This window comes from Cydia splendana, chromosome 23 (genome assembly GCF_910591565.1).
Source record: "Cydia splendana chromosome 23, ilCydSple1.2, whole genome shotgun sequence".
NCBI lineage: Eukaryota > Metazoa > Arthropoda > Insecta > Lepidoptera > Tortricidae > Cydia > Cydia splendana.
Genome location: NC_085982.1, coordinates 6,313,766 through 6,340,933, shown reverse-complemented (window position 1 = coordinate 6,340,933; position 27,168 = coordinate 6,313,766). Strand labels below are relative to the sequence as shown.

Below are 27,168 nucleotides of genomic sequence, written 5' to 3'. Positions count from 1 at the left end.
GGTAAACCTATCTCATCATTGTCTTGCCCCTGTCCCATTCACTTGGGGTCGGCGCAGCATGTCTTTCTCTTCCATACCTCTCTGTCGCCCGTCATCTCATCATTCACTTGCGTTCGATCTCTCACACAGTCCGTCCACCTTTTCTTCGGTTTTCCTTTCCTCGTACCTCCGTCCACGTACATTCGTAATACCTTTCTCGTCACATGACTTTCATCCCTCCGCATCACATGCCCGTACCACGCTAGGCAATTTGATGTGCCCTTACTTTTTCTGTTATGGGTGCAACTTTCAGGCTTCCTCTTATATATACTCATTCTTTATCCTATCCATTCTCGTCACGCCACGTTAACATTCTCATCTCCGCTACATGCAATTCTTATCTTATCCTAATACATAGGTAATACGTTACCTACATAGGTAACACCAAAATGGATGCCACTCAGCATATGTCGGTTACAGCTTACAGCGGTGACTAAGATCTTTAGACTAGAAGTCTAATATATAGACCGCGGGCCAGGAACAGTTTTCCATGATTAGCATCCCGGGTTGAACCTCGTGAAGTGGTTAAGGGCGATGTGTAATGAGCCCTTGTGGATGTCAGCTGCCGCTCTGTTAGTGGACTGAGGATCGGCTGCCACCCAACACGTAAAAAAAGCAAATAAATTTACCTAGTTATCGCCTCCCGATTGTAACTTTGTCAGAAGATTGTTAAGATGTTGCTATGAATTAAAAAAAATCGTAAGCCGGTTCTTTCGCGGTGGAAACTCAGTCAGCTGGTCGCATGAACATATTAAAACAACCCGCCTTACCTTTTTATGATACTGATATCAAAATCATGAAACTTTGCATGTAGTATTATTTTAGGTATGACATATGTGTGTCATAAAGAGGTAGGCGCGTATTTTTTACATGTATATGCAAGTAGTCTTTCCACCGCGATACAACCGGCTGTTGGTTTTTTAACTTCGTAATAGCATCTAAACTCTCTGAAAAAATATCAACGGGAAGGGGATGACTGACGATAATATGCTCCTGGCTCGCGGTCCAAATGGTCCAATAGTTCATTTCACAGCAAGCCATGGTATATACAGCTGTTATGCCCTTTTATGTATGTATTAATATCCTTGACGAAAAAAAATATGACTAAAAAAATTGGTCAAAATTCTTATCAACCATAGATTTTTTTATAATGCAGCTTCAGTTGACATCCGAACATTCCGAACATAACGTTACCTTAACCCCTGGAACGCCGAACCGACAAACGTACTTGTACCCGTCAGATGCCTAGTGCCGGATCCGTCCCATCCCCCTCAAATGCCGGATAGGCTCGCGTACGTGCACCCGTCAACTGCCGCGATAAAAAAAAAGTGCTATAGTGCAAATGATATAAAACTCTATTTTTAAGTGTTTAGATCTCAAAATTGTAAAAATATAATACAATAAATTTGGTGACTGATAAGGCACAAGGCAGTTGAGACAGTTTGTACAGATCTGGGACTAGGCAGTTGACGGGTACAAAAATTGAAGACCCTCCGGCAGTTGACAAGACTGGTACGGATATGGCACTAGGCGTCCCAAGGGTTAAAGCCCTTGCTACACGGTCAAGGTCAGAACCTTGGTCTGTCCTTGGTCAGTTTTGGTAAAATTTTGTTGGAAACAACTGTCTACACGGTCCGGGACAGACCAAGGCCACGCGGTGTGAAGGCTTGTCGGCGACGGTGTAGCAAGGGCTTAATAAGGCGGAATTCAAAATTGTATGGAAGTGTGAACCTCAACGCCTACATTTAACAAATTTTCCGGCTAGCAAATGTATTTATTGTATGTGTAATTTTAGGTGTATTTCGAGTCTCGGTCGCGGGGCTTGTGCGTGGGGTCCCTGGTGTCTCGCGTTGTGGTGCTAACTGCTGCGGTATGCGTTACAGGCCCTAATGGTAACTTTTTGTTTATAACTATGACCCGGCGAACTTCGTTTCACCTACCTGTACAGTAGGTATCTATTTTTATACTTGTTTTTAGGGTTCCGTACCCAAAGGGTAAAACGGGACCCTATTACTAAGACTCCGCTGTCCGTCCGTCCGTCCGTCCGTCTGTCACCAGGCTGTATCTCACGAACCGTGATAGCTAGACAGTTGAAATTTTCACAGATGATGTATTTCTGTTGCCGCTATAATAACAAATACTAAAAAGTACGGAACCCTCGGTGGGCGAGTCCAACTCGCACTTGTCCGGTTTTTTTCTTTCATAAGAAGCTTCTCCTGGCAATAACAAACACAACACAAAAAGAATCAGCGAAATTGATCCAACCGTGTGATGCCGTGACCGAGGGAAATAGGGATTCATTTTTATATAGGTATATAGATGCATACATACAAGTAGCAAGAAAATATAACATAAGTACAGAATGAAAACTTAAGCTAAAACAATTTTTTTCTAAATTTGTGTGTGTGTGTGTGTGTCTAGGTATGGTTTTGATCTTGTTTTGATGACGCTGATTGGTGCGTGCAAATTTAGTGAAATTTGTGCGTCAAGATCGTATCGAAACCATTCATAACCATTCATTCATGAATCTAGTATACCTGGATCAGGCATGAGGGGTGGGAGGAAATGACTGAACGGGATAGTCTTATGTATCTTTCAGTAGGAGTAGCAGAAAAAGCGCTATTATTGTTTGTCCTTGTCACAGTCTCACATTTTTTTTATTCCCCACCGTAAATTTAGTATGGTTTATGGTGGGCAACAAAAAAACTCGACCAATCATAGTGTCGCATTGCGTATGTTTTGTCCCTCACGAACGCACGCGCATTTATAGGATCCTGCCATATATTATCGAACAAATTTTGTTGCATGCGAAGTGCACGACAGACGACCCATCACCGTTGTCACCGGCACCCGCTACCGGCACCCCTCGAGAGGCGTTCGGGTGCCAGTTATGAGAGTCCTGATGCCCAAACGTACGTAAAACCTTAAGGGGTCAAACAGATCACTGTGTTATGTCTTTCCTGTAGACATACACTAGAGTTAAGGGCTATAAAGGTTAATTTTCTTATTTAACCCTTATCCACGTGAAAAGGTCCTCCTTTTATTTAGAGAACCATGATAAAATCATTGCTTACATGCCCACAAGCTGTTAACTATTGCCCACAGGAGAGAAAAATGTACTGTTCGCGATAACACACTAGTTTTCTCTCCTGTGGGTAATAGTTAACAGCATGTGGGCATGTAAGTAATGATTTTATCATATTTCTTTAAATAAAAGGAGGACCTTTTCACGTGGATAAGGGTTAAATAAGAAAATTAACCTTTATAGCCCTTAACTATTGTGTATGTCTACAGGAAAGACATAACACAGTGATCTGTTTGACCCTAAGGCGAAAGTGGACGACCCGCGCGAAATCGCATTTCATTTTTAATTGTCATCGTTATTGCTCTCAGTTCCAGAAGACACCGATGAAAGAAGCTATATGCTGCAGAAGTCAGTAGCGCTCCTCCTGTTGCAAAGACGCATTCCTGATATAATGGTCGAGCAACCGCTGCGAGCTATCGGCATTGACTACACGGGGGAAGACCTGCTAACTGGGCAGGACGAGTGCGTCGTGGTCGGCTGGCATTTCTTATATGCAGAGGTACGGATACAGGGTTTAGAGAGCCTACCGCCAACATCGTACTACGTATTCAAGAGACAAATAACGATTTTTGACTTTTCGATACCTCCAAAGGTAGGCCAGTTTCCAGTGGCGGAGTTGCAGTGTTTGCCGCCCTAGGCCCCAGTCCCTGTATTACTATTAGTCGCCCCTTTCTCAGAACCCACCTATAGACTGCCGCCTTGCTGCCGCCCCTAATATCTTGCCGCTCCCGGCCCGGGCCTACTGGGCCTTAGGGCAAATCCGCCACTGCCAGTTTCCGTCCACTCTTGCTACCTGGCTTGGCAGGGTTCCATGTTGTGAGCGTCAATATGGCGGGTGGACCTCAGGAACTTTAACGATATATTTGGAAACATAGCTAGTGTACGTTTATAAAAATAAAATATTAAATGGGTAAATAAATAATATTTGTGATGAACACGCAAATAAATGCCCTTACCAGGATTCGAACCTGGGACCTCCTGCTTCGTAGGCAGGGTCACTACCGACTAGGCTAGGAGGTCGTTAAAAATCAACATTCTAATAGTTTTAATGCGCCCTATTGTTCGCAGAAATAAAAAAAAATACTTTGCATTTGCTACAACAATGAAAATGATTAGAATTGCATATTGTAGTAAAAAACGTATTTATAGGGGACACCCGGATTTGAACCGGGGACCTATCGATCTGCAGTCGATTGCTCTACCACTGAGCTATATCCCCACCTGACGTTTCTAATGAAAAATACGACTATATTCTAAATAACAAAAGGCTATCGTAGACAAACGGATGACATTCCTACATATAACCAAATCAAATCAAAAGCTCTTTACTAAATTTGAAACTAAGTATCTACTTAATTCTACTATCTACACAATTATTGAATTTTATCAACGAGCAAATTACGATGTTTCCAACCAATACTTGTTTAACTGCCGGAGAATATAAAATATAGGGACCGTGCGCGTTTTACGTTCTGCCATCTTGTGGCATGAATCGGAAACATAAACTGTACATTCACACCCATAACTGCCCTCTACAATTCACGTAAGACATTTTCTTGTGTATTGTAGGTTCTGCCATCTTGTGGGCTACATTGGAAGATTAAACTTGACATTTACACTTCACGCCAATAAACAGGGGGCTCCTGTGCTGCCCCCTGCAGTTCATGCACGTTCCCTATAGGAACGAGTGACGAAGAAGTTGATTCATCCATTTACTTGTTACAATCACAACGTGTTTCAATTGTCCCCTGTCACTCCAGGAAAACTCCTTTCCAGGATGGGAAACTTCCAGAACAGTGGTGGCTTCTGCACCGCCAGATGCGGTACCAGATCTTGCAGCTCGGAGATAAGGACGAGGCCTGCGCCGAACTGGTGCGTGTATACGAGAAGACTACGGATGATCTGAAGCATGTTGGAGCCGTCGATGATGTCATGTGTTTTAAAGACGTAAGTGAGAGTGCGTTCAATACTCCAGAAGCGGTATCATGGTCGCATTTTTATCACCTGTCATGCCGTGCGTCACTTTCGCACTTACATATTTGTTAGTGACAGTGACAGTGACGTGTCAGTGACGTGACAGGCATGGTGACAAATGATAAAGAGCCGACCATCTTAGCCTTACAGGATAGGAACAATGGTAACAACAATAGGAACAACTCAAAACAAAAACGGCCGTTTTAACTTTGGACGCATACATTGACGAATCTAGCAACATAAAAACTAGTTTGATGTATTCAAAAGGTACTTAAATACAAAATACAGTACGTAGCGGCCCCCTTTTTTAAATACCTGTCGTGAAATATAAATAATCACGATTATTTAGCAGTGGCGCTAGTGTGCACATTGATGGGCTCTTAAAATATAATAATAGACTCTCGTACAATATTCTACTTACCCCCGTTGCACAATGTACTATTACAGTACATCTGGTGCTACATTACGACACCGGTGCTATAATAAGCACATTACGTAAATATGTACGTCGAAAATTTAAGGGGCCGTACTGTAAAACTTTGTACGATACATACCTACATAACTTCATACTATATGCAATTTATTAAAGGTAAATATTTCAGCCGAATAACACAGCCCAGCCTTGTCATGTAAGTACCACAAAATCAAAATTTCACATTCAAGGATACGACTCATTTTTGCATGAAATTACTATTATTCTTGTGGATAAAATGAAACCATCAGTTTCTTTAACGATCGTCCGATGAGTCGACTCATCGGACATTTGCTTCTCTTCGTCATAAAGGATGACTCACGTTAGACCGGGCCGTGTCCGGGCCGGAGCTTTTCCGGCGCATCGTTTTCTATGGAAAGCATCACGTGATCGCCTTTCATGTGTCATGTCATGTGTTAGCTATTAAGGAAATAATTTGCATGACTTATCAAAGTCTGAATGTACGCTCACTCAACCATTGTAATACTTACCACAATTGTAATACATTTAATTAAAGCAAATAAATTACTATTATTATGTCATAGAAAAGTAAGCGCCGGATGCTTCGGCCCGGACACGGCCCGGTCTAACGTGAGTCATCCTTAAAGAGAGCTTTTAACAGTGTGGATAATCATACTCAGTGCGTTAATACGAAATATAACTGCCTCCCTAATGCGTCGCATGGGGTCCCTTTGTTTGACATAAAGTTTTAAGTCATAATGTAATGTTTGTCATATTATCTTAGTCCTAGAACTGAAACCGTTAACTTTTCAGGATTTTCGTAAGGTTATCCTATAGATAGGTTAGGTTAGGTTGCAACGGCAGCTTCAACTCCACCACGCGCACTGATAATTATATTTGTATGTCTTTCCCATCACGGAACAATGGTGTTCCGGACCTTTGGGAGGCGTGCGCGGAGCCGAAGCCAACACGTAGAGGCCCTTTTGACACTTTAATGAAATGTAAGGGGTACACCGAGCGGATGCTGCCCTTACCCGTGTCATAGGACGCACGCAGAGGCAGCACCCGCCAGGGTGTAAGGGCTATTGAGAGTTGATGGAATCTAAAATGAACTAGGTTATTGGGTGAAAGCGATGGACTAAGTACTGAGCTATGGGGTAAAAAACCGGACGCCTGCGTAATAAAACGGTATGCAATTTTATTTCCGGCAGACGGTGACTCGCCCTCACAAGATGGGCCCCCACAAAAAGCGACATCTAGGATGGCTCAAGGGCAACACCGGTGTGAGCGGCTCAGGGGTGTCGAGAGGTGTGCGCCGCTTTCTACCCAGTGGCTGTTAACAGCCACTGTGCCAACTTGCGTCTTATGCATATTTCACTTCCACCCCTGGAGCTTATAGCTCTAACGACTCCACTCTGGCCGGCCGGCTAAGGCAAGCTAGAGGCAGAGAATCCTGTCCCACCCACCCTCCTTGCGGGTAACAGAACTCCCCAGGAGCACTCGGGTACGTGAGGTCGCTAATCCCCAACAGCTCGCCACAAGCTGCCCTGCGTTGACTGATTGCACTGGTAAAACCAGCGGACGATGGGGTCGTCACATCCCCATTATATTTATTATTAAGTATTATTTGATTTATTTGCATGACTAAATGTTAATTATTGTACTATCCATTTTTACTATTTGCATGTTTAAATTTGCCAGCGCCTTGGTGCAAACTGTAATGCTGTGTAGATTGTATACCTATAGTAATAAAATAAATAGCCAAAATAAATAAAATACTCTTCGAAGGCCCAAAAATATGTGACACGCTATTATGGCTCTACAAACAAGATCGTGTCAGATAAGTTTGCGCATATGATTGCAGTTGACTGTACATCTGACATCCTGAGGCTGTGTAAAGAGTGCTCACTCCATACATCAGTTTTGGTACCAAAAATATTAGTATTTTCATAGTCGACATCTAGCATCGAGTAGCGGAATTATCAGTACTTTAAGTAGCAGTAGTAGTACTGTCAAGTGACAATAGATGTAGCACCGACCGGAAACTCTAATCTCAACAACATAAGACTTGGCCGGTGGTGGCCGGATATGACGCCCGACTTTCAATCCGGAGGTCGCGGGTTCAAATCCTGGCTCGTACCAATGAGTTTTTCGGAGCTTATGTACGAAATATCATTTGATATTTACCACTAGCTTTCGGTGAAGGAAAACAACGTGAGGAAACCTGCATACATCTGCGAAGAAATCTATCAGGCTAGCGTGGGGACTATAGCCCAAGCCCACTCGCGCATGAGAGGCCTGTGCCCAGCAGTGGGACGTATATAGGCTGAGTTATAAGTTATGAGACTTATAAGGATTAAAGAAGTGTATACTATACTAACGCTATAGATATGGTCTGAAATAAATGTATTGAATTGAATAAATATGTATCCAGGGTATGTACGGAGCCCCGCTGGTGTGCGCCAAGGGGCGAGTGGTGGGGCTTCTGGCGGCGCCGTCGGCGCAGTGGAAACACTGTGACCGGATGTCCATCCTAGTACACAAGCTGTCTAGCCAGCGGAACAAGGCCTTCTTAGGTTGTTTCGAGACGTAAGCCGAGAATTATACACTACAGTATACAGGGTGTCCCACAAGTGACACGTCACAGTGACAATGGTGGTAGACCAGGCCAAGAGGACCCAAACCAACATAACATGACCCCAGTAAAAGTGGCACGGTTTTCGAGTTATTGCCAAATTAAGGTTTTTCATGAATTTTGACCGTTTTTAACATTGTTAGTGCCTGTGTGCACTCGGAAAGGTCTCGAAGTATTTTTTTTATGTGTACGGCATCATGAATAGTTAACCAAGATAACAGAATAGGTATTTTATCGATAAACAATGTAAAATAACAATGGCACACAGGCACTAACAATGTTAAAAACGGCCAAAATTCATGAAAAGCCTTAATTTGGCAATAGGTAACTCGAAAACCGTGCCACTTTTACTGGGGTCATGTTAAGTTGGTTTGGGTCCTCTTGGCCTGGTCTACCTCCAGTGTCACTGTGACGTCTCACTTATGGGACATCCTGTATATACTATGGACGAATAAAGGAAGACTGAATATGTCTATATAAGGTAAACGTACTAGTGCTCGACATGCTAATGCCCAATAGATGACACCTTGCTGTCACCTCTATTGACAATGACTTAAGTTTCAAGATGACATGTACTGGGAGCGCGTCGAGCACCACTACGTTTACCTTATACAGAATCACATAAATACCTCCAATATTCAGAGGGCAGCCGTAAAAACGAAAATCGAAATTTCGTTCTCAACCTTTCTATAGGGTGAATATGGAACGATAGAGAGGTAAGATAACGAAGTTTCTATTTTCAAGGCTCCTCTTTACGTTGGGCCAACGCAACGCCAACGCCAACGAGGGACGCAGCCATGCGGTAGAATGAGATAGCAATATCACTTGCTCCCTCTAACGCATAAATGCGTCCCTCGTTGGCGTTGGCGTTGGCACAACGTGAAGAGGAGCCATCACGGTAAGCCCTTAGGTTATTGCCCGATGGACCCACTAACGCAGCAGGCGGCGTAGCACGGTCGCGTTTTTATCCCTTGTCACCATGCCTGTCACGTTCTAACAAGTATGTAAGTGCGAAAGGGACGCGCATAGTGATAGACGATAAAAATGGAACCGTGCTGCGCCCACAGGTCTCGTTCCATCCATAAAACAACGACTTATTTACTACATTGACGTATATCTCAGGACTGGCCTTACGGGCACTAAAAATGGTACTAGTTCAGTGTTGTCACTCACGAATTCGAGCCAATCGTGCAGTCTAACGTAACTAGTTGCGACCAATGGCGCGCATGATGCGAACTCATCAACCAAACGCGTTGTAGCGGGGACCGCTGTACTGGCCCCATTCTTATTGCCCGTAAGGCCAGTCCTGAGATATACGTCAATGATTTACTATTTATTTTCAGGTTACTTCAGCCCGAATATCTTGTCAAATGGGAACTGTTTACGACTAAAACAACGTGAAACGTGAATGCGAGAGGAAAATTCAGAGTATCTCTCTCTCTAATAAAGTCAGGAAATTCCAAAATAATATCGTAGAGGCGCGCGGCGTCGACATCTCAAATAAATTTAAAAATGTTGTAATTTCCTCTTTTGGGATTACAGATATTTCATTATACGAGATATTTTCTAAGTTTTGTTTTGTTTTAAAATTTCCGCAACTTGCATATTTGTAGTTCGGATACTACCTACCTATTGTTATTAATTGTTTTACAATAAAAGAGCAATTTGACAAATTAGCATTTATTTAAAGTGTGCACGTTTAATTTCGTCAATACATCACTACACATTATAAAACAAAGTCCCCCGCCGCGTCTGTCTGTTTGTGTGTATGTGCGCGATAAACGCGAAAACTACTGAACGGATTTTCATGCGGTTTTCATTTATCAATAGAGTGATTCTTGAGGAAGGTTTATTAGGTGTATAATTTGTTAAGGTTTTATGTACAGTCGCCATCAGATATATCGGAGCGGCCAAGGTGCTCACAAATATCGGAACACGCCTCTATTGTCAGGGCGTTAGAGCGCGTGTTCAGATATTGTGAACACCTTGGCCGCTCCGATATATCTGATGGCGACTGTACCCCGTGCAAAGGCGGGGGTCGCTAGTAATATTAAATAATCGGACAAGAGCATGCCGGGCCATGCTCAGTGTAAAAATATATAGCTGGTCAAGCAAATCTTGTTAGTAAAAAAGGCGCGAAATTCAAATTTTCTATGGGACGATATCCCTTCCCGCCTACATTTTTCAAATTTGCCGCCTTTTTCTACTGACAATATCTGCTTGACCAGCTATATGTAGAAACTAAAGGAAAAATTAATTTAAAAAAAAGAGTCAATCGGTAATTTTACGTTATTTAGGGGTTGTGCACAAATCACGCGAGATGTTTTCGACTACGTTTTGATCCCCCGTCCCCCTTTTCTTTATTCTTATAGATCTATTTATTTGATTAAATAGATTAGGTTGATATGAAACTAAGGTGTTATATACAAATAATGTGTTACATAAATTATATGTGACGTCCCACGGGTAAAGGTACCTTATGGGGGTTGGCGCTTACGCTATTATTAACACCGCTCCAATATTATTGCGGCGACATGCGACGTAAGCGCCGGCCGCCATAAGGTACCTTTTTCCATGGAACGTCACATATAACAAAAAGCAACGCAAATAGGGCATATTACTGCAATGTTCTGCCGCCAGAGTGTAGCACTAAGCTAGCTAGTAAATTTTCTCTTTTCTCTTTATCGCTCAAATATGCAATAGTGATAGAGAGGTTAGATAACGAAATTTAAATTTTCTTGTTCCGCGGCGGACCCCCAGATTGTGATGGATTGTGGTAGTCGCGCCCCCTACGCAGAGTTTCGCATAATATTTCCTATTAGAAATTCTACTCGTACCTAATTAATATTTAGAAAGTCTTCTTTAGAATTACCCTAAAATAGATCTAATATCATATCACTGGTATCACTGTCAGATTGACAATGTTTTTTAGTTATTTGCAAAGTTAATGCACTATTTGATAATATTTAGATGTAATAGTACTTACATATGATAAGAAACGTGTTCTTTTTGTAGACTAGACGTTTCCGATCTCATTTTGCACGAGAAAACGCTGCAATTCGGCATTTTCGGCTCCTATCATTCCGCTTAGACTGACGTTTGCTGAATGGCGTATGACGTGTGGCAACTAGTTTTATATAACCTCCTTGACCGGCGGCCGCGATCTTTTTGCAGAGGGGAACGCCTGTTAATGGCCGCTCCATAGATATTTACTCCGAGTCGTTATTACAGTTTCTGGTTTGGACCATGCATGTTTGTCTGTCAAGTAGTCCTCGACTCTGTAATAAGCCTTCAACATCAATGACTTTTTTAAGTAATTCTTAGTTAGTAGTTACCATTCTGTCAAAATGCGCCAAACGGGGGCTATTAGTAAGTATCATATCATAAGGAAGTGAGTACCTTTGCAGCGCTTTGTACCTGCTTAAGTACGTCTTTTTACTAAGAACAGAAGATTTTTTGCAATAACTCAAAAACGACTAGACCGATCATGTTCGCTATAGTTTTCATTGAAAGTATTTATTAAGCTCTTGTTTCACGATTTTTTTTCATATTTTTTGGACCCGTGGTTCAAAAGTTAGAGGAGGGGGACACATTTATTTGTCCGCGTCGGTCTGTAGGTTTGTATGTCCGCGATAAACTCGAAAACTACTGAACGGATTTTTATGCGGTTTTCACCTATGAATAGAGTGATTCTTGAGAAAGGTTTAAGTGTAAGTATAATTTATTAAGGTTTTGTGTAAATTAGTTGAACCTGTGCAAAGCCGGGGCGGGTCGCTAGTTTAACATAAAAACATTCAAAACTCATATTCATAAATAATTGACATACCTACTCATATATCCCAAACATGTCCGCAACGTATTCGTCAGGGATTATTTTTAATTATACAAGCCAAATTATACCTTATTGCAATATCTTTTCACATTAAGATACAACTTTTCTAATTGTATTCTATGATCATTGATTGTATTCCGATTGAGATAATTGAGGTGTCTTAACTTTAGTGAATTTGACTTTTTGACAAAAAAATGCCTAACAGTGCTCGGAGTAGAATGTCTTCCTAACTACGTCAAACAGAAAAGAGTTTTAAAAAGTATTTTTTTGGTAAGTTAACATTCCATTGAGCTTAAAACAACTGATATAAATATATATGTCGCAGAAAAATTGTAAGAATCCGCCGTTTACTAACGCCGGTTTTGGTTGACCTTGAAATTTTGGTGGCCGTGAGGATGGTGGTGTGGTATAAAAGTTATATTTAGCTTTTTATAAAACAGCAAACCATGGGCACCCTCAGAGAATCATGACGTTTTCATTGACACTATTGAGCGCGCTAACATTTTGACTTCGGCAATTTGACAACGTGTACGGGTGGATTTCAGCACAAAAAATTTCACCATACAAAAAAATATTTTTTTTAAATGTTTAATTTAACACGATTCTAGCTGGGTAAAGTAATGGGGGGCTGTATATTGAGGATATGTATGGTATTTATACAATCATTTGTGGCTTATATTTGAAGTTATCGCTTTCGGAAAATAAAAACGCAAGATGGTGATGACAACCATGGTATGGTAATGACTCTTTTATAGACGGTAATGACACTGCATGTACGGTAATGACGATTTGGGAACTAATTTACATATGTATTAAAAACGTATTAAAAAAACAAAAACTTTTTAATTGTAAGACTTTAGAACTTTAATAACCATTACAAATAACATGTTTTTGAACATAAGACTAGCTACATAAATTATTTTTAGAAAATTATAAAAAATACATTTTATTCATATAAATAAATATATAACAAGTATTTTTATTGTATAATTTTAAATAATTTATGTTCCGAAATCGGCAATTTATGTATTCATTTATTTTTTTGGGTTTTTTCAATGTTAAATCATATTAACAATATTGTACTCTTATTATCAGTTTAAACCCGCATCTTCTTTTATCTACTGCATAACTTGGTATTTATGTCATATTATAAAATTACTGGCTTACCAATGAGCTTAATTTTTATGATATATTACTTTTTTTTGATAGTTTGATTCATTGCACAAGTTTGTATTTTTGTTGTTTTATTAATTAACTTTAAAAATAGCTATAATGATTTAAATCCATATAGATATGTTGTTTAATAGCTAAACATTAATATATAATCAGTGTTTTATAAGTTGCAAGACCCCTACTTGTAATGCATGTCATAAGTTACAAAATGTTAGGTATTGGGTCTGGTGACTACCCAATGGTATAATTATTAATTGCTGTAATTATATACATCAATTCATATAATATTATCAAAAAACATAAAGCCATCACGATAGTGAGCCAGTACCGTAGCCTATGGTCGCTTAAAACTTAATATATGTTGCTTGTTTAAATACTTTGTTTGAACACGACTAACATGCAATTACAGACTCTAAGTTGCACGATTTACATTATTAGATTATAAAAAAAAAACATTTGTATGTTCTAAGTTCTAAATGACCTAAATTTTGCCTACTTCAGTCAAAATGTTAATTAAAAACTAAGCATCCTCTAGTGTAAAAGAAATAGTTATATCTTCTTCTACATTTATTGTACATTTATAAGGTAGACATTATATAGTGTTAGAAGACATAGAGAACGTTTTTCAAACATACAGCTTAATTTCATAATGAATTATAGCAAAATAACTAGAAAAGTTTCTGAGAACCGTCATCACCATACACATGAAATCATCACCGGTCGTCATTTTTTCCCGGTGATGATGGGTATGGTGTTGACGATTTGAGAGTTTCTTGTTTTTATTTCTAGAATACGAATAATAGTAGTTAATGTCTATGCTACACAATAAACTTCATGTAGTTTGCCATTCATTTCAGTAATTATTTCTAATATATCATTTGTAACTTTTTTAAACCAAAGCATAACGGTGATGATGCTCTGTTGTGACAAACTACGTTTTACAAATTTGTTCGTAATATTTCTCACGATTCAATGATGTGACTTTATAGTGAAATCATTTTTGGCATTCTATATTAAAGTGAAAAATAGGGCAAGGACCTTTAGCGGTATTTCGTTGTTCATACACGGAGATAAGCTCACATTGACATTACCATGACGGTGTTGACGAATATTCGTGACAAAATTTTAAATATTTTTAAATGTACTTTCTCGGTGAAGGAATTATTGCATATTTTTTCATGTGTTAAACAACAACATGGAAAAGATATAAGTAAAAGAAAAATCGCAATCGTACGATAGGTATGCTATAATTTTCACTGCAAACAAAAAGGTTCAGATTTTTCCGGTCGACGGTGATGATTTTAGACACATAAAACATTTTATATAAAAAAAACTATTAAGTTATTGGAGATGATAATTAAAGGAACATGAAGATAATAGTTCTTAAAAACATATAAAAAAGTTGCAACTCGCACAACCTACTAGTTTTTTTTATAAAGACCGAACCATAAGTTTTCGCTGGATTTTGAAATCCACCCGTACACGTTTGTAAAACTGACGACGCCGTTTGTAAACGGCGGCTTGTTACAATTTGCCTACGACATATATACAGGGTGGAAAAATCGATTGCCACATGGATGGCAACTACCTTAAATATTGTAAATAGCACATTTTGTGTAAAGGAGACTTTCCTTTGTTTTTAAAAACAATAAATTCTGCATTTAAGGATTTATGAAAAATCGCTTGCCTCAGTCGGGACTCAAACCTGTCAAATGTGACAAAAAATAACGTGCCGTATTTTATGATGCAGATTGAAAGGGTTACTGATAAGGTTTATTTTTCTCTAAATAACAAATACAATCAGAATAACGGAAGGCCATGAAAATTGAAAACTAACACATTTGACCGGTTCGAGTCCCGACTGAGGCAAGCGATTTTTCATAAATCCTTAAATGCAGAATTTATTGTTTTTTAAAACAAAGGAAAGTCTCCTTTACACAAAATGTGCTATTTACAATATTTAAGGTAGTTGCCATCTGTGTGGCACTCGATTTTTCCACACTGTATAGTTATACCAAAAAAAGTCTGCAGCGATTTTGATAGCCCACGCAGTGAAAGTGTTATTTTAAACGTCAAACTTGTATCAAATTCTGACGTATAAATAACATTTGCTCTGCGTGGGCTATCAAATCCGCTGCAGACTTTTTTTGGTCCGACTTCTAGGTACCTATAACAATTGTGGCGTTGTAGCAGGAAGCGAGTGAGGATTATAAGAAAATGCTGGACAAAAAATTCAAGTAGGTATATGATGGAACATATTCACCGAAAACTCACAGAAGCCCATTTATTGTAATATGAACAGTGCTCGGAATAGGTAGTGCCTATTTACCTAAACTTCAGATGAGGACCTAACTAAGAGTGGTTACAACCACCAAAAAATATTATTTATTAATATTGTTCGCGGGATTTCCCGGGATTCATAAGAGTACCTAATCGACATATAATCAGACTCGTCGTCAAATTATTAGTAAAATTCAATAGTTTAATTCAGAAAAATGCGTGTCGTGACATATAACGTACTGTGTAGAAAATCGATCAAAAATGTAATGTGTATGTGTGTAACGAGGTAATTGAAATAAAAACTGGTTATCATATGTTTCAAACATTTAATGTATACAAATTTGTACTAAATAAACATCTTTCAATCGGTATCATCATCATCAACATCAAAAATATCATCAGTATCAGTACTATTATCATTAAAGTTATTGCTTAAAGAATTATAATAAATAACCATAAGTTTTTCCATGTTTTCGACTTTCAGACAATTTCTTTTTACATTTAAAATCCACTTATACATAGAAAAAGACCTTTCAACATCAACAGAGGTAAGAGGTACAAAGTTGTAATTCGATAATGACGGATTCTCTTCCTGTTTATCCAGTACAATATCGTCACGGATGCCTCTAATTACATCGAGATCGGGATTCCTGTTTATGACATATTCAAGTTTAAGCTTGACTAGTTCAGATGAACACCACCCCAGCACGGCCCTTACTTCGTCAAATATATCCAACGCTTGTACTATAGACAAGTTTGATGTTTCATCATCATCATTTCAGCCTATATACGTCCCACTGCTGGGCACAGGCCTCCTCTCATGCGCGAGAGGGCTTGGGCTATAGTCCCCACGCTAGCCCAATGCGGATTGGGGACTTCACATACACCTTTGAATTTCTTCGCAGATGTATGCAGGTTTCCTCACGATGTTTTCCTTCACCGAAAAGCTAGTGGTAAACATCAAATGATATTTCGTACATAAGTTCCGAAAAACTCATTGGTACGAGCCAGGATTTGAACCCGCGACCTCCGGATTGAAAGTCGGACGTCATATCCACTCGGCCACCACCGCTCCATGTTTGATGTTTGTATGGACTTTAAAGCAATTGTAATAATTCTATAATATTCGTCAATGTACATTACGTCATTTTTTAAATTCGCTTTTTTAAGAATATTTTTAGCATTTCTAATTGATATTGACTCGGAACTTCTTAATAGCCCTACAACTGTCTTAATTTCTTCATAATAGTTGGCATAATATGAAGCTGCTTCCAACCAAGTGCCCCATCTTGTTATAACAGGTTGAGGTGGAAGAGGCATATTAGGAAAATTCTCCTTTAATATATTTACCCTGTTAGGGGCTTTTAAAAATACCTTCTTTACATTTGATATTAAAACATTAACATCTGAGTATTCATCCCGTATTTTCTCTGATACGCGATGAAGAGCATGTGCTAAACATGCTTCATATTTGGCAGATATTGCTTTAGAAGTCTCCCTGCTTTTAACATATATGCTACGCTGTCAGTACACAAAACTAAAACATCTCCTACTTTGTCTTCATATGAGTTTTGCCACATATTTTGTAGACATTCAACCACAAATTCACTTATTGTATTTCCATTGACAACTTTCAGAACTTTACACGCTATTAAAAATGGTTTTTGTGAGCAATCATTTAAAGGTTTTACTAAAAAGTTAACAATATATCGACCAAGAAAATCAGTGGTTTCGTCCAAAGAAATCCAAAGCTTTTGACCAGAAATGTTATCATAAATTGATCTTAATTTCTTTTTGAAAAAAAGATCCAAGTAAACTTTCCGCAGTAACGATTCATCTGGAATAGTTTTACGATTACTACAATTGCAGCAAATATATTTTTGGAAAAAGGATTTAAAACTGGGTTGATTTACTTGAAACCAAGGTATGTTGCACATAATTAAAAACTCTATAAGATCAAAATAAAATTCTTCATTCGGTTTCTTACTGGTTCCTTGATGTTTCGGTCCATTTATATGCCTCTTGAGACTGCTTAGTTTTGATGTTATACTGCTCTCGCACTTTGAACAGTAAATCGTTTTACTAGCAGGGTCATGATAAAGTTCAGGATAATCTTTAATCCAGGTTTTTACAGATCCATCAGAAGCCATCTTGTAATTCACGCTGCTAGCGTAAATTCAGTAGTCCTAGAAAAAAAGTAACAAACAAACTGAGTAATTTTTGACAAAATCATTACAGTATCGTTTGTATACTTAGACACAAATCATGAATAAAAACACAACGTGTTGTATAGAGTATTAACGCTAAGCCTACACAGGTCAAAATCTTCTATTAAAACCATTTGGGAAAGTAACACCAAGAGGATTAATTAATTTTTACACTTCGTAATAGTTCAATCGTTTATTATGTGTCTAAATACCTACTGAAATAAATTAGTCTTGTACAAATAGATATTTTTTCAACTTAGTCGTATGTCGCGTGGTAATTTACATATATTTAAAGTATTATATTTATATAATGTACAGTCGACGTCAAAGAGAAATTTACAGCCAAAGTAACAAAAAAATGTTTACACGACCTAAATGCTATGACAATAAAGTCGTGTAAATAATTTTTTGTAACGTTAGTCGTAAAGATCTCTTTGACATCGACTGTACAAGTACAAAACATTGTTTCGTTTAGTTTCACTATACTAAGTCCTGCAAGACTCCTGAATATGTATTTCAATAGGTATGTAGTCACATTTAGCCCTTTATACAAGTAATATTAGTAAATTTTACTTACCGTATAAATAGTTGATCCTCAGGCACAGCAATATCTATAGTCCTTAAGTCACGCCAATTTAATCGTATGAATAATATCCAAGTCCGTATAACAAGCCAATGTCAAAACAAAATCCACTGTTCAATTAAAAAAACACACACAACAACAAACAACAAAGGTTGAACAGCGAGTAAACTTTAGACATGTGTCGTTCACGAGTGAGTGATTTAAATGAACTGTATCATTTGACTGAACTCACTCACTCTTCAACTCAGTGCAGATTCAACTCGCTCATTTCGCTCAGTAACTCATCTATCTCAGTGTTCCTTGCTCGCTCTTTCCCACCATGTTTCGAATGAGCCGGCCGAGCGTGACGAGCGAGTGAGACGATGCGAATACGTTTCGGAGCGGTTCGGAAGAATTCGGAAGGTGTCGGGAAAACATGGCGGGGTCGTATCGCGTCATTCTCCATCTTGGTCGCACTTATGGCTGTGTGTATCTGATTGATTGACATATCTCTCTCTCTACTCACTCGTGAACAATACAGATCCACTGAGCGAAATGAACGAAATGAGCGAAATGAGTGATACATATCACCGCGAGCAAAAGATATGAATCAATCTTTTCAACTCAGTGAAGCGTTTTGTGCATCTCTAGTAAACTTAAGTAGGTTCAAATTGAAAACAAATGGATTAGCAATATTAGCATCGTGTTATCTCGTTCGCACTCGCACCATCTTATAGAGCGTCCTGTTATCAGCAGAGTTGCATAATGCAGGTAGAAAAGTAAGTACACGGCCGGATGACGAAGAAAGTAGCGAAGAAGAATAAAAATTTACTTACGTTACGTTATAAGGTTGGTAAACTTGTTTTTATTTCAAATGGATAGTTTAACTTTTAACTAATCAGGTACAAGCTGTAAAATCACTTAAAATATGTGGGTAGATTTAGATTTTTTTCGCTGGTTGTCATTTTATTTAGCATTAGTGATCTTGCTGAGCTTGTGACTGTTACGGAATAATTAAATATAATAATGTCAAACAGAGAAAGATCTAGATCCCCAAGTATTATTTCCGGAAGTTTACCTTCGAAAAAAATCAAGTTATGTGAACAACAATCTTCGCCACTAACGTCTAAAGCTGATAAGAGTGATAAGGCTACACAAGTTGAGAACAATAATATTTTGGATTGTGCTATTTATAGCAGGAATCGACGAGACCCTTCGGATGTTCGAGCACAAACGTGTTTTTTGAAATTGACTCAACCAGAAGAACAACCGGACCCCAGGAATATCGAGTTCTCAAAATTGGTTGCATTTGAATTAGATCGTATACCAATTGAAAAACGTACCATGACGTACTCCAAAATTTTGGACTTAATTAGAAAAGTACGAAATGAAGACAGTTTACGTGACGTTAATTTGCCTAGTTTTAGCGATTCAGAGTAAGGTACTTACCTAATAAACCGCATAAATTATTAGTGTTGGTTTATTTACTTCATAGTGCTGTTAAAAATAATATGAATATAAAATGTGTGTCAAAAACTACATTTGTACTGCCTAAAAAATTACCAATATAAATTGGCCTTCACGCGTGTAGTAATTCTTAGTACCAATAGGTCAGCTTATACTGGTTTTTATTTTAATGTGATTTTGTAATTTCTTTCATTTCATTTCTATTTTGACATCATAATATGACCTACTAGAGTCGGTTTTGAGGCTTAAATAATATTGTCCACCTAGATCGGGGTTTCATCGCACTGTGCGGCCGTGCGGCAAGGTTCAATAAAATAAACTAGTATGTATGTAACAAAGATCTAAATATTTATGAAATACTTAGTAATTCTACACTTATTTTACAAAAAATACAAATAAATCAGAATATATCTGTAATATCTTCTATATTATAACACAATGCAAAAAAAATAAAGGCCAAAAAAATAAATTTCGGGCTCATTTTGATGTTCGACGACGGCCACTTACGAGGTCGACTTTTAAGTTTTCAACGTAACCATTCAAACTATCGGCATTAAACAATTGCATTTAGTTAATAATTTGACCCCGAGTCTGAGTATATGTCGATTAGGTACTCTTATGAATCCCGGGAAATCCCGCGAACAATAATAATAAATAATATTTTTTGGTGGTTGTAACCACTCTTAGTTAGGTCCTCCTCTGAAGTTTAGGTAAATAGGCACTACCTATTCCGAGCACTGAATATGATAGTACTTTTATTATATATGTACTACTAGAGATGGCTCGAATATTCGGTAATTATTCGGTATTCGGCATATTTTTCAATGTTCCTATTGTGGCAAGTAGTTTGGTTCGAACTGCCGAATATTTACCGAATAAACAAAATATTTTTTTAAGGGCATCCGCTAGCTGGCGCAGGTGCACTTTGGGATCAGGCATGAGACGGTTCCCTTTCTTTTCTTAAATACTCTCGGCCGGTCCAAAGGGGCAAGGTCAAAAACTCGAGGAGTGCAGATCGCAGACCCGTATGAACTTGTTTTCAGCGTTTTAAGCAGTTTTAGTCCAACCGTATATTCGGCCGAATATTCGTATTCGGTATGATCTGAACCAAATATTCGGCCGAATATTCGTATTGGGCAAAGTTCATATTCGGTCCATCTCTATATGGAAGTAAGTATACATTAAAAATAAAATAAAGAAGTAAAATTACAGATTATTAAATTTAGTATGTATGTGCATTATGTAAAAAGATATATTTGATCATGATCGTGCATGGCCTGATTTTATCGTGTACAGTCTTTATGTTTAAAAGAATTAAGAGAATATGAATAAATGATAAAAAAATAATTAAACTGTATTTATTAAATTCCTTATTAATAAAAAATAACATTTTGATAGAATAACTAACGCTATAACATATTGTACGCTCCGTGGAACCCACCCCAATGTACCTCTGAAAGAAATCTGTGTATATAACTCATCCTACAACGAACCATTTAAATATGCTTCACCTGCCATTTGACCTCATGATGGCTGGTGAACTTATTAAATCTTTATTTTAAACGTAGCTCATTCTGTGAAACTTCTTTTCTAAATTTTGAAATTTACTTTTTGTTTATGCCCTTTATCTTTCTTTTTTTTCAGCTGGAATAGCTTTTCAAATGAGAATTTCTTTTTATTCATTTCATCACGTTGCTGCGTTAAGCATTCGTCCAAACAATCTACCATTAAACATTCGTCTGAATTTACTTCGTCATAATACATTTTAGAACATTGCGGCGACTCTTTAGTATAACATTTGTTACTGTTCATCCTTGGATCTGTTTGTTTTTGTGCCATGGACGCATTCGATCCAAGTTGCGATCCATCTTGCAATTCATCTTGCGGTACATGTTGCAATACATCTTCTAATCCATATTGCAATATTTGCAATCCTTCCTTCAATTTTTGCATACCTTGTTGCAATCCTTGTGGCCCACCATGTTGCAATCCATGTTGCAATCCATGTTGCATATCCTGTTGCTTACCATGTTGCATACCACAATGCTTTTCACGTTGTATTACAGGTTCCATATCATCTTGCATATCCTGTTCCCTAACACGTTGTTTACCACGTTTCTTAACTTGCACACCAAGTTCCTCACCATGTTGCTTTTCACGTTGTATTACAGGTTCCATATCATCTTGCATATCCTGTTCCCTAACACGTTGTTTACCACGTTTCTTAACTTGCACACCAAGTTCCTCACCATGTTGCTTTTCACGTTGTATTACAGGTTCCATATCATCTTGCATATCCTGTTCCCTAACACGCTGTTTACCACGTTTCTTAACTTGCACACCAAGTTCCTCACCATGTTGCTTTTCACGTTGTATTACAGGTTCCATATCATCTTGCATATCCTGTTCCCTAACACGCTGTTTACCACGTTTCTTAACTTGCACACCAAGTTCCTCACCATGTTGCTTTTCACGTTGTATTACAGGTTCCATATCATCTTGCATATCCTGTTCCCTAACACGCTGTTTACCACGTTTCTTAACTTGCACACCAAGTTCCTCACCATGTTGCTTTTCACGTTGTATTACAGGTTCCATATCATCTTGCATATCCTGTTCCCTAACACGCTGTTTACTTCGTTTCTTAACTTGCACACCAAGTTCCTCACCATGTTGCTTTTCACGTTGTATTACAGGTTCCATATCATCTTGCATATCCTGTTCCCTAACACGTTGTTTACCACGTTTCTTAACTTGCACACCAAGTTCCTCACCAAGTTGCTTACCATGTTGCATATCAGGTTCTACAATATGTTGCATATCCCGTTCCATAACATGTTCCATATCCTGTTCCATAATATATTGTTTACCATGTTGCATACCAGGTTCTACAATATGTTGTATACTATGTTCCATACGAAGTTGCACACCATGTTGCATACCATGTTGCCATCCATATAGCAGCTTCTCAGTTTCTCTCGTAGCAGCCCTGTAATGTCTGATCACCATCACTATTGCGAAGCTACTTAATACTGAAAAAGAAAAGCTCATTTCAGCCCCAATGATTTTCGATCTGAATCCCTTAGTTTTAGAATGTTTTTTGTAGCTTAGTGCTTATCATATTAACAGCAACTGCTTTAACCCTTTACCAGGCGAAGGGATATATTCCTCCCGCATCTTATATCGGTTACCGTAGTCAAGTTTTATCTCCAAACCTCCTACAAAATATTTTGTCTATCCCTCTGAAAATAGTATTTTATGATCTTCATTCACAACACGCTTCTAAATCGCGTAATATATCTTTGGCAGCCGTTTAAATTCACTTGAACTCTAATTTCAGTAAACTACGGAGGAATTCGAACACTTTTCTTATATTCTATGAAACAGAAGTACACAGGTCGAACAATTTTTTGATATTTTGTAGATTTTGAGTGTTGAAAGGTAATGTAATCGTAAACATTGCTAAATATTCATGCATTATTGTGTATGACCAGAATTAGAATGTGGGTTGACGGGATAATTCCCATGGCCTTATTAGAGTTTAACTGTACGGGAGCTATTCTTACCATGGCCCGGTAAATTGTCTTGTCATGTCATAAAAACTCATGCCGTGAATGAAGATCATAAAATAATGTTTTCAGTGATTGATATAATGTTTCGTAGTAGATTTGCAGTTAAACCTTGACTATGATAACCGATATAAGATGTTGGAGGAATATATCCCTTCGCCTGATCAAGAATGTAATAAGACAAAATCGAGTATGACAGTTAATTACCTAGACAGGCGATGGGATAACCGTAACCCACATTTTTATTTCTGGTTTAAAGGAACATCTCCGACTTTCGTAAATACATTTTTTACAAGGCGTTCAATACGGTTGTAACAGTATATAAGTACAGTACGTATGAAGACACGCTAGTTCTTAGGGGCCTGGTAAAGGGTTAAGCAATATGGTATCTCATATTCACTTCAAAGTCTTCGAGATATTTGAAATCAAAGTTGAACAATTTTTAGGCCGTAAAACCTGGTCATAACTTTTGTGTTAATAAGATTAAAATTTAAATCTCTGACCAGTTTTTAGAGACCTCATCGATGAACCCAAATAATATATGTAGATTTCGTCTAAGTAGGTAAGATCCTTCACAAATCACAGCAATCTAGTTACGAAAAAAGTGTTTTTAGACAATATATAAAAAAATCATAAAAAAATAAGTATTCATTTCTTTCAAACACCGGCACATACGAATGGAGAATAAAAGGTTGAAGAACCGATAGCCGTTTGTCTTATAAAGTTAGACCAAAAAAAGTCTGCAGCGATTTTGATAAACCCACGCAGTGCAAGTGTTATTTATACGTCATAAAGTCATAATTGATAAGAAGATTGACGTTTAAAATAACACTTGCACTGCGTAGGCTATCAAAATCGCTGCAGACTTTTCTTGGTCTAACTCTAATTCTATCTGTAGTGCAAATGTAGGAGTAACGGCAGGGGGGTGTCACTACGCAGTTTAGGTACATTTGGCCGGCGCACCTCCTGGGTAGGGCAGGCGTATGGCAGTGCAGGCCGCTCGCCGGCTCGCACGATAGTCGTGTCACTCGTGTCACGTGGCGCTCGCGCAAAGAAGACTAAGAAGATTCACGGTTCGTGCGCGGTTATAAGTTTCAATTTTGTTGCAGGCGGCGAGTATAGGTATAATTTTATACCTAAATCTGACTTTTGTGAAGGAGTGAATTTTCTGTACGGTAGTACTATTAGTTATTCTTTGGTAACGGTTAAAAGCTTGTCAAAAATCGATGAAAACCGCGGAGAGCTCCTTAATCATGAATTTATGAAATTGAATATTATAAACACTCAAACCGGAGGGACCCGTCTTTTTATCTTTAGTGTATTTCATCTAAGATATCAGTTTTATAATTTATACAGGGTGTCCCTAGCCATTGGACAAAGCCGAAATGTACATATGCATTAGGGTATTTAGAACCAGTACCTATACAAAGTATCATAACAATCGGTGTAGCGGTTACGAAGAAATTAACATTTTACGATTTTTTTACTTTGGAGCAACCTGTATGTGTTAGTAGTTCCTGCGGTAATAAATAGTATGACACCTTCTTCGACCGTTTTGATTATCTTTTTTATTTATGACATTAATAAGATTCTGACTTTTGACAAATGTCATCATTGCCGCACATTTTCAAACAAATTGTCAAAGGCACTACCAATGATTAATACAGTATGTTTCTTTTTGTTGTCGATTATTGGAAATAACTTTTGATCGATAATTTAGTTTTTTATCTTTTATTCTAATTTAAAAAATATTACCGTTACAGCATTTCAGAGAAGTAGGTAACCCTACGTGGGATTTCAGGGTTTGTCCAATGGCTAAGGTCACCCTGTATACTGACTAAAACCTAAAAACACAAATCAAAATATTTCATAATACAACAGGCCAATTCGAACATTGCTTAAAAGATGCCACATTATTATTATTATTATTTGTATCTCCGTTTTAAAACTCTCGGGTCTTTCGAGCCCGGTCATTTATAAGGCGTGCGTGGGGATATGGATCCAACACGTAGAGGCCGTTTGGAGAGATTTGATGTCATGTAGAACGCCTGCTGGAACCCATTCACGGGTACATCAATAGATACCCGTGAACCGGTTTCAGCAGGCATTGGAAGCTATTGTAAAGAATATGGACAGAGTACTGGTCTATGGTTTAAGTTTGGGTGGAAAAAAGGCTGGGCTATTGCAAAGAAGTCCGGACACCTGCCATAACACTGCTTACACAAGTTATCGAGGCAGGCGATGACTCGCCACTCGTTAGATGGGCACCTGATGCGCCATCGTAAAGACGGCCAGGCGCAACACCGGCGTGAGCGGCTCAGCCGGCCTAGACAAGGTTACAATCGCTATCGCTTCGACAACGAAAAGCATTATGTCTCTCTATCACTCTTCCATGTTAGTGCGACAGTGACAGTTGCGTTTCGATCGCTACGGAGCGTAAGCGATCGGCAACTTGGCTACGCGGCCAGGGGTGTCGAGAGGTGCGTTCGGAGAAGCGCAGCACCGCTTTCTCCGAAGTTACTCGCGGCGTTATGCCCTTTAACACTTCCGCCCCTGGAGCATATAGCTCTAGCGACTCCAATGAAGACAAGCCAGAGCTGAGAGTCCTGCGGGTCCCCTTGGGGTCCACTCCGACCGACGAAGACACGCCGGAGACGGAGACCCTGACCGACTCTCGGGAGCACTCGGGTCCGTGGGGTCGTTACTCCCCAACAGCTCGCCACAAGCTGCCCTGCGGGCTTATTATTATTATTATTTGTACAGTGAGACCAAGAAAAGTCTGCAGCGATTTTGATGGCCCACGCAATAAAAGTGTTAATTATACGTCGTAATTTCATAGAAGTTTGACTTTTAAAATGACGCTTGCACTACGTGGGCTATCAGAGTCGCTGCAGACTTTCTTGGTCTACCTCTTGATATAATTTAGACCCCATAGGTTAAAATAGGTATAGTTTAGTTTTAATTTGTGTAAGTGTGTAATAATTATTGAGATTTTACATTTTCAAATAAATGAGAATATATACACCGTGTTTTTTTAAACTCCACCGATTTCAAGGGGGCATTTTCGAGCTTTAAGATACTTTCTCAAAGACACCGGTATTCTAACTTCACAACATTTTTGTTATCTCCAAAATTTAGTTTAGTTAGAATTGATTATCATCAATAATTTATATTTATCTGAGAAGGCCCCTGGGAGTTAAGTGGCTGGCCCAGCGATTACTCCACCGACAAGAGCATAGCTCTTAAATATTGATGATGATAAGGCCCCTATTATATTAAACTATCAACATGTAAACAGGCCCTAAGGGATACCTTAGGGCATGTTTACATGTTGATAGTTTTTAATATGAGTTTATTTATACATTTATTTTGTTACTAAAGCCAAATAATAATCTCGGATCTTCGAATTCATTATGATGACGTTAACGTAGTAAAAAAAAACACGGTGTATATTATGAGATTTATGAGTAATAGATGAAACAATATCTGGAAAAGACCGAGCTTTGCTCGGATAACATATAAAAACTCAAAAATGCGCGTTTTCCCAGAGTTACCTAGATCGATTTTGCAACCTTTGGATACCAACTTTTAGGAAATTATAAATAGAAATCACCTTGCACAAAATGGCTACTTAGTTGTTCAAAAAACGCCCTGTATATAAATAAGTATACAAGAATAGATAAATACTTACAGAACATTGTAAAAAAGATAAACATCAGCAAAACCTTATTACGCATAGTCCAGATTCTCCAGTCTGTTACAAACATTAACCCAATGCAAAGAATCATATGTGCCGCAAATCCTAATATGATGTCGGATATATAACACTGTTTCATCCACATTAAATCCTGTAAAAGAAATAGGTAATTTTATTACAGTATTTTCCGAAAACAGTTGGTTTATAAATAACCA

General features: G+C 38.4%; 1 protein-coding gene and 1 non-coding gene across 2 annotated transcripts; one reads left to right on the top strand and one right to left on the bottom strand.

Annotated features, from left to right (window-relative positions):
* Positions 1–1,840: 1,840 nt before the first annotated feature.
* LOC134801867 (uncharacterized) lies at positions 1,841–9,600 on the top strand. Its single transcript, XM_063774511.1, has 7 exons — positions 1,841–1,931; positions 2,853–2,951; positions 3,433–3,623; positions 4,901–5,071; positions 5,701–5,727; positions 7,966–8,120; positions 9,510–9,600. Exons 2-7 carry the CDS (start codon positions 2,930–2,932, stop codon positions 9,565–9,567), a joined length of 624 nt encoding a protein of 207 aa, XP_063630581.1. The 5' UTR covers positions 1,841–1,931; positions 2,853–2,929; the 3' UTR covers positions 9,568–9,600.
* Trnac-gca (transfer RNA cysteine (anticodon GCA)) lies at positions 4,272–4,343 on the bottom strand. The gene has a single exon. It is a non-coding gene; the product is annotated as a tRNA-Cys (tRNA).
* Positions 9,601–27,168: the final 17,568 nt, after the last annotated feature.

Bases quoted from the DNA above. Each gene is read 5' to 3' on its own strand.
- LOC134801867 (XM_063774511.1), top strand. From the start codon at position 2,930: ATGAGAGTCCTGATGCCCAAAC. The intron at 2,952-3,432 runs GTACGTAAAACC...TATTGCTCTCAG, and splicing joins GAGAGTCCTGATGCCCAAAC to TTCCAGAAGACACCGATGAA. The intron at 5,728-7,965 runs GTAAGTACCACA...ATATGTATCCAG, and splicing joins ACACAGCCCAGCCTTGTCAT to GGTATGTACGGAGCCCCGCT.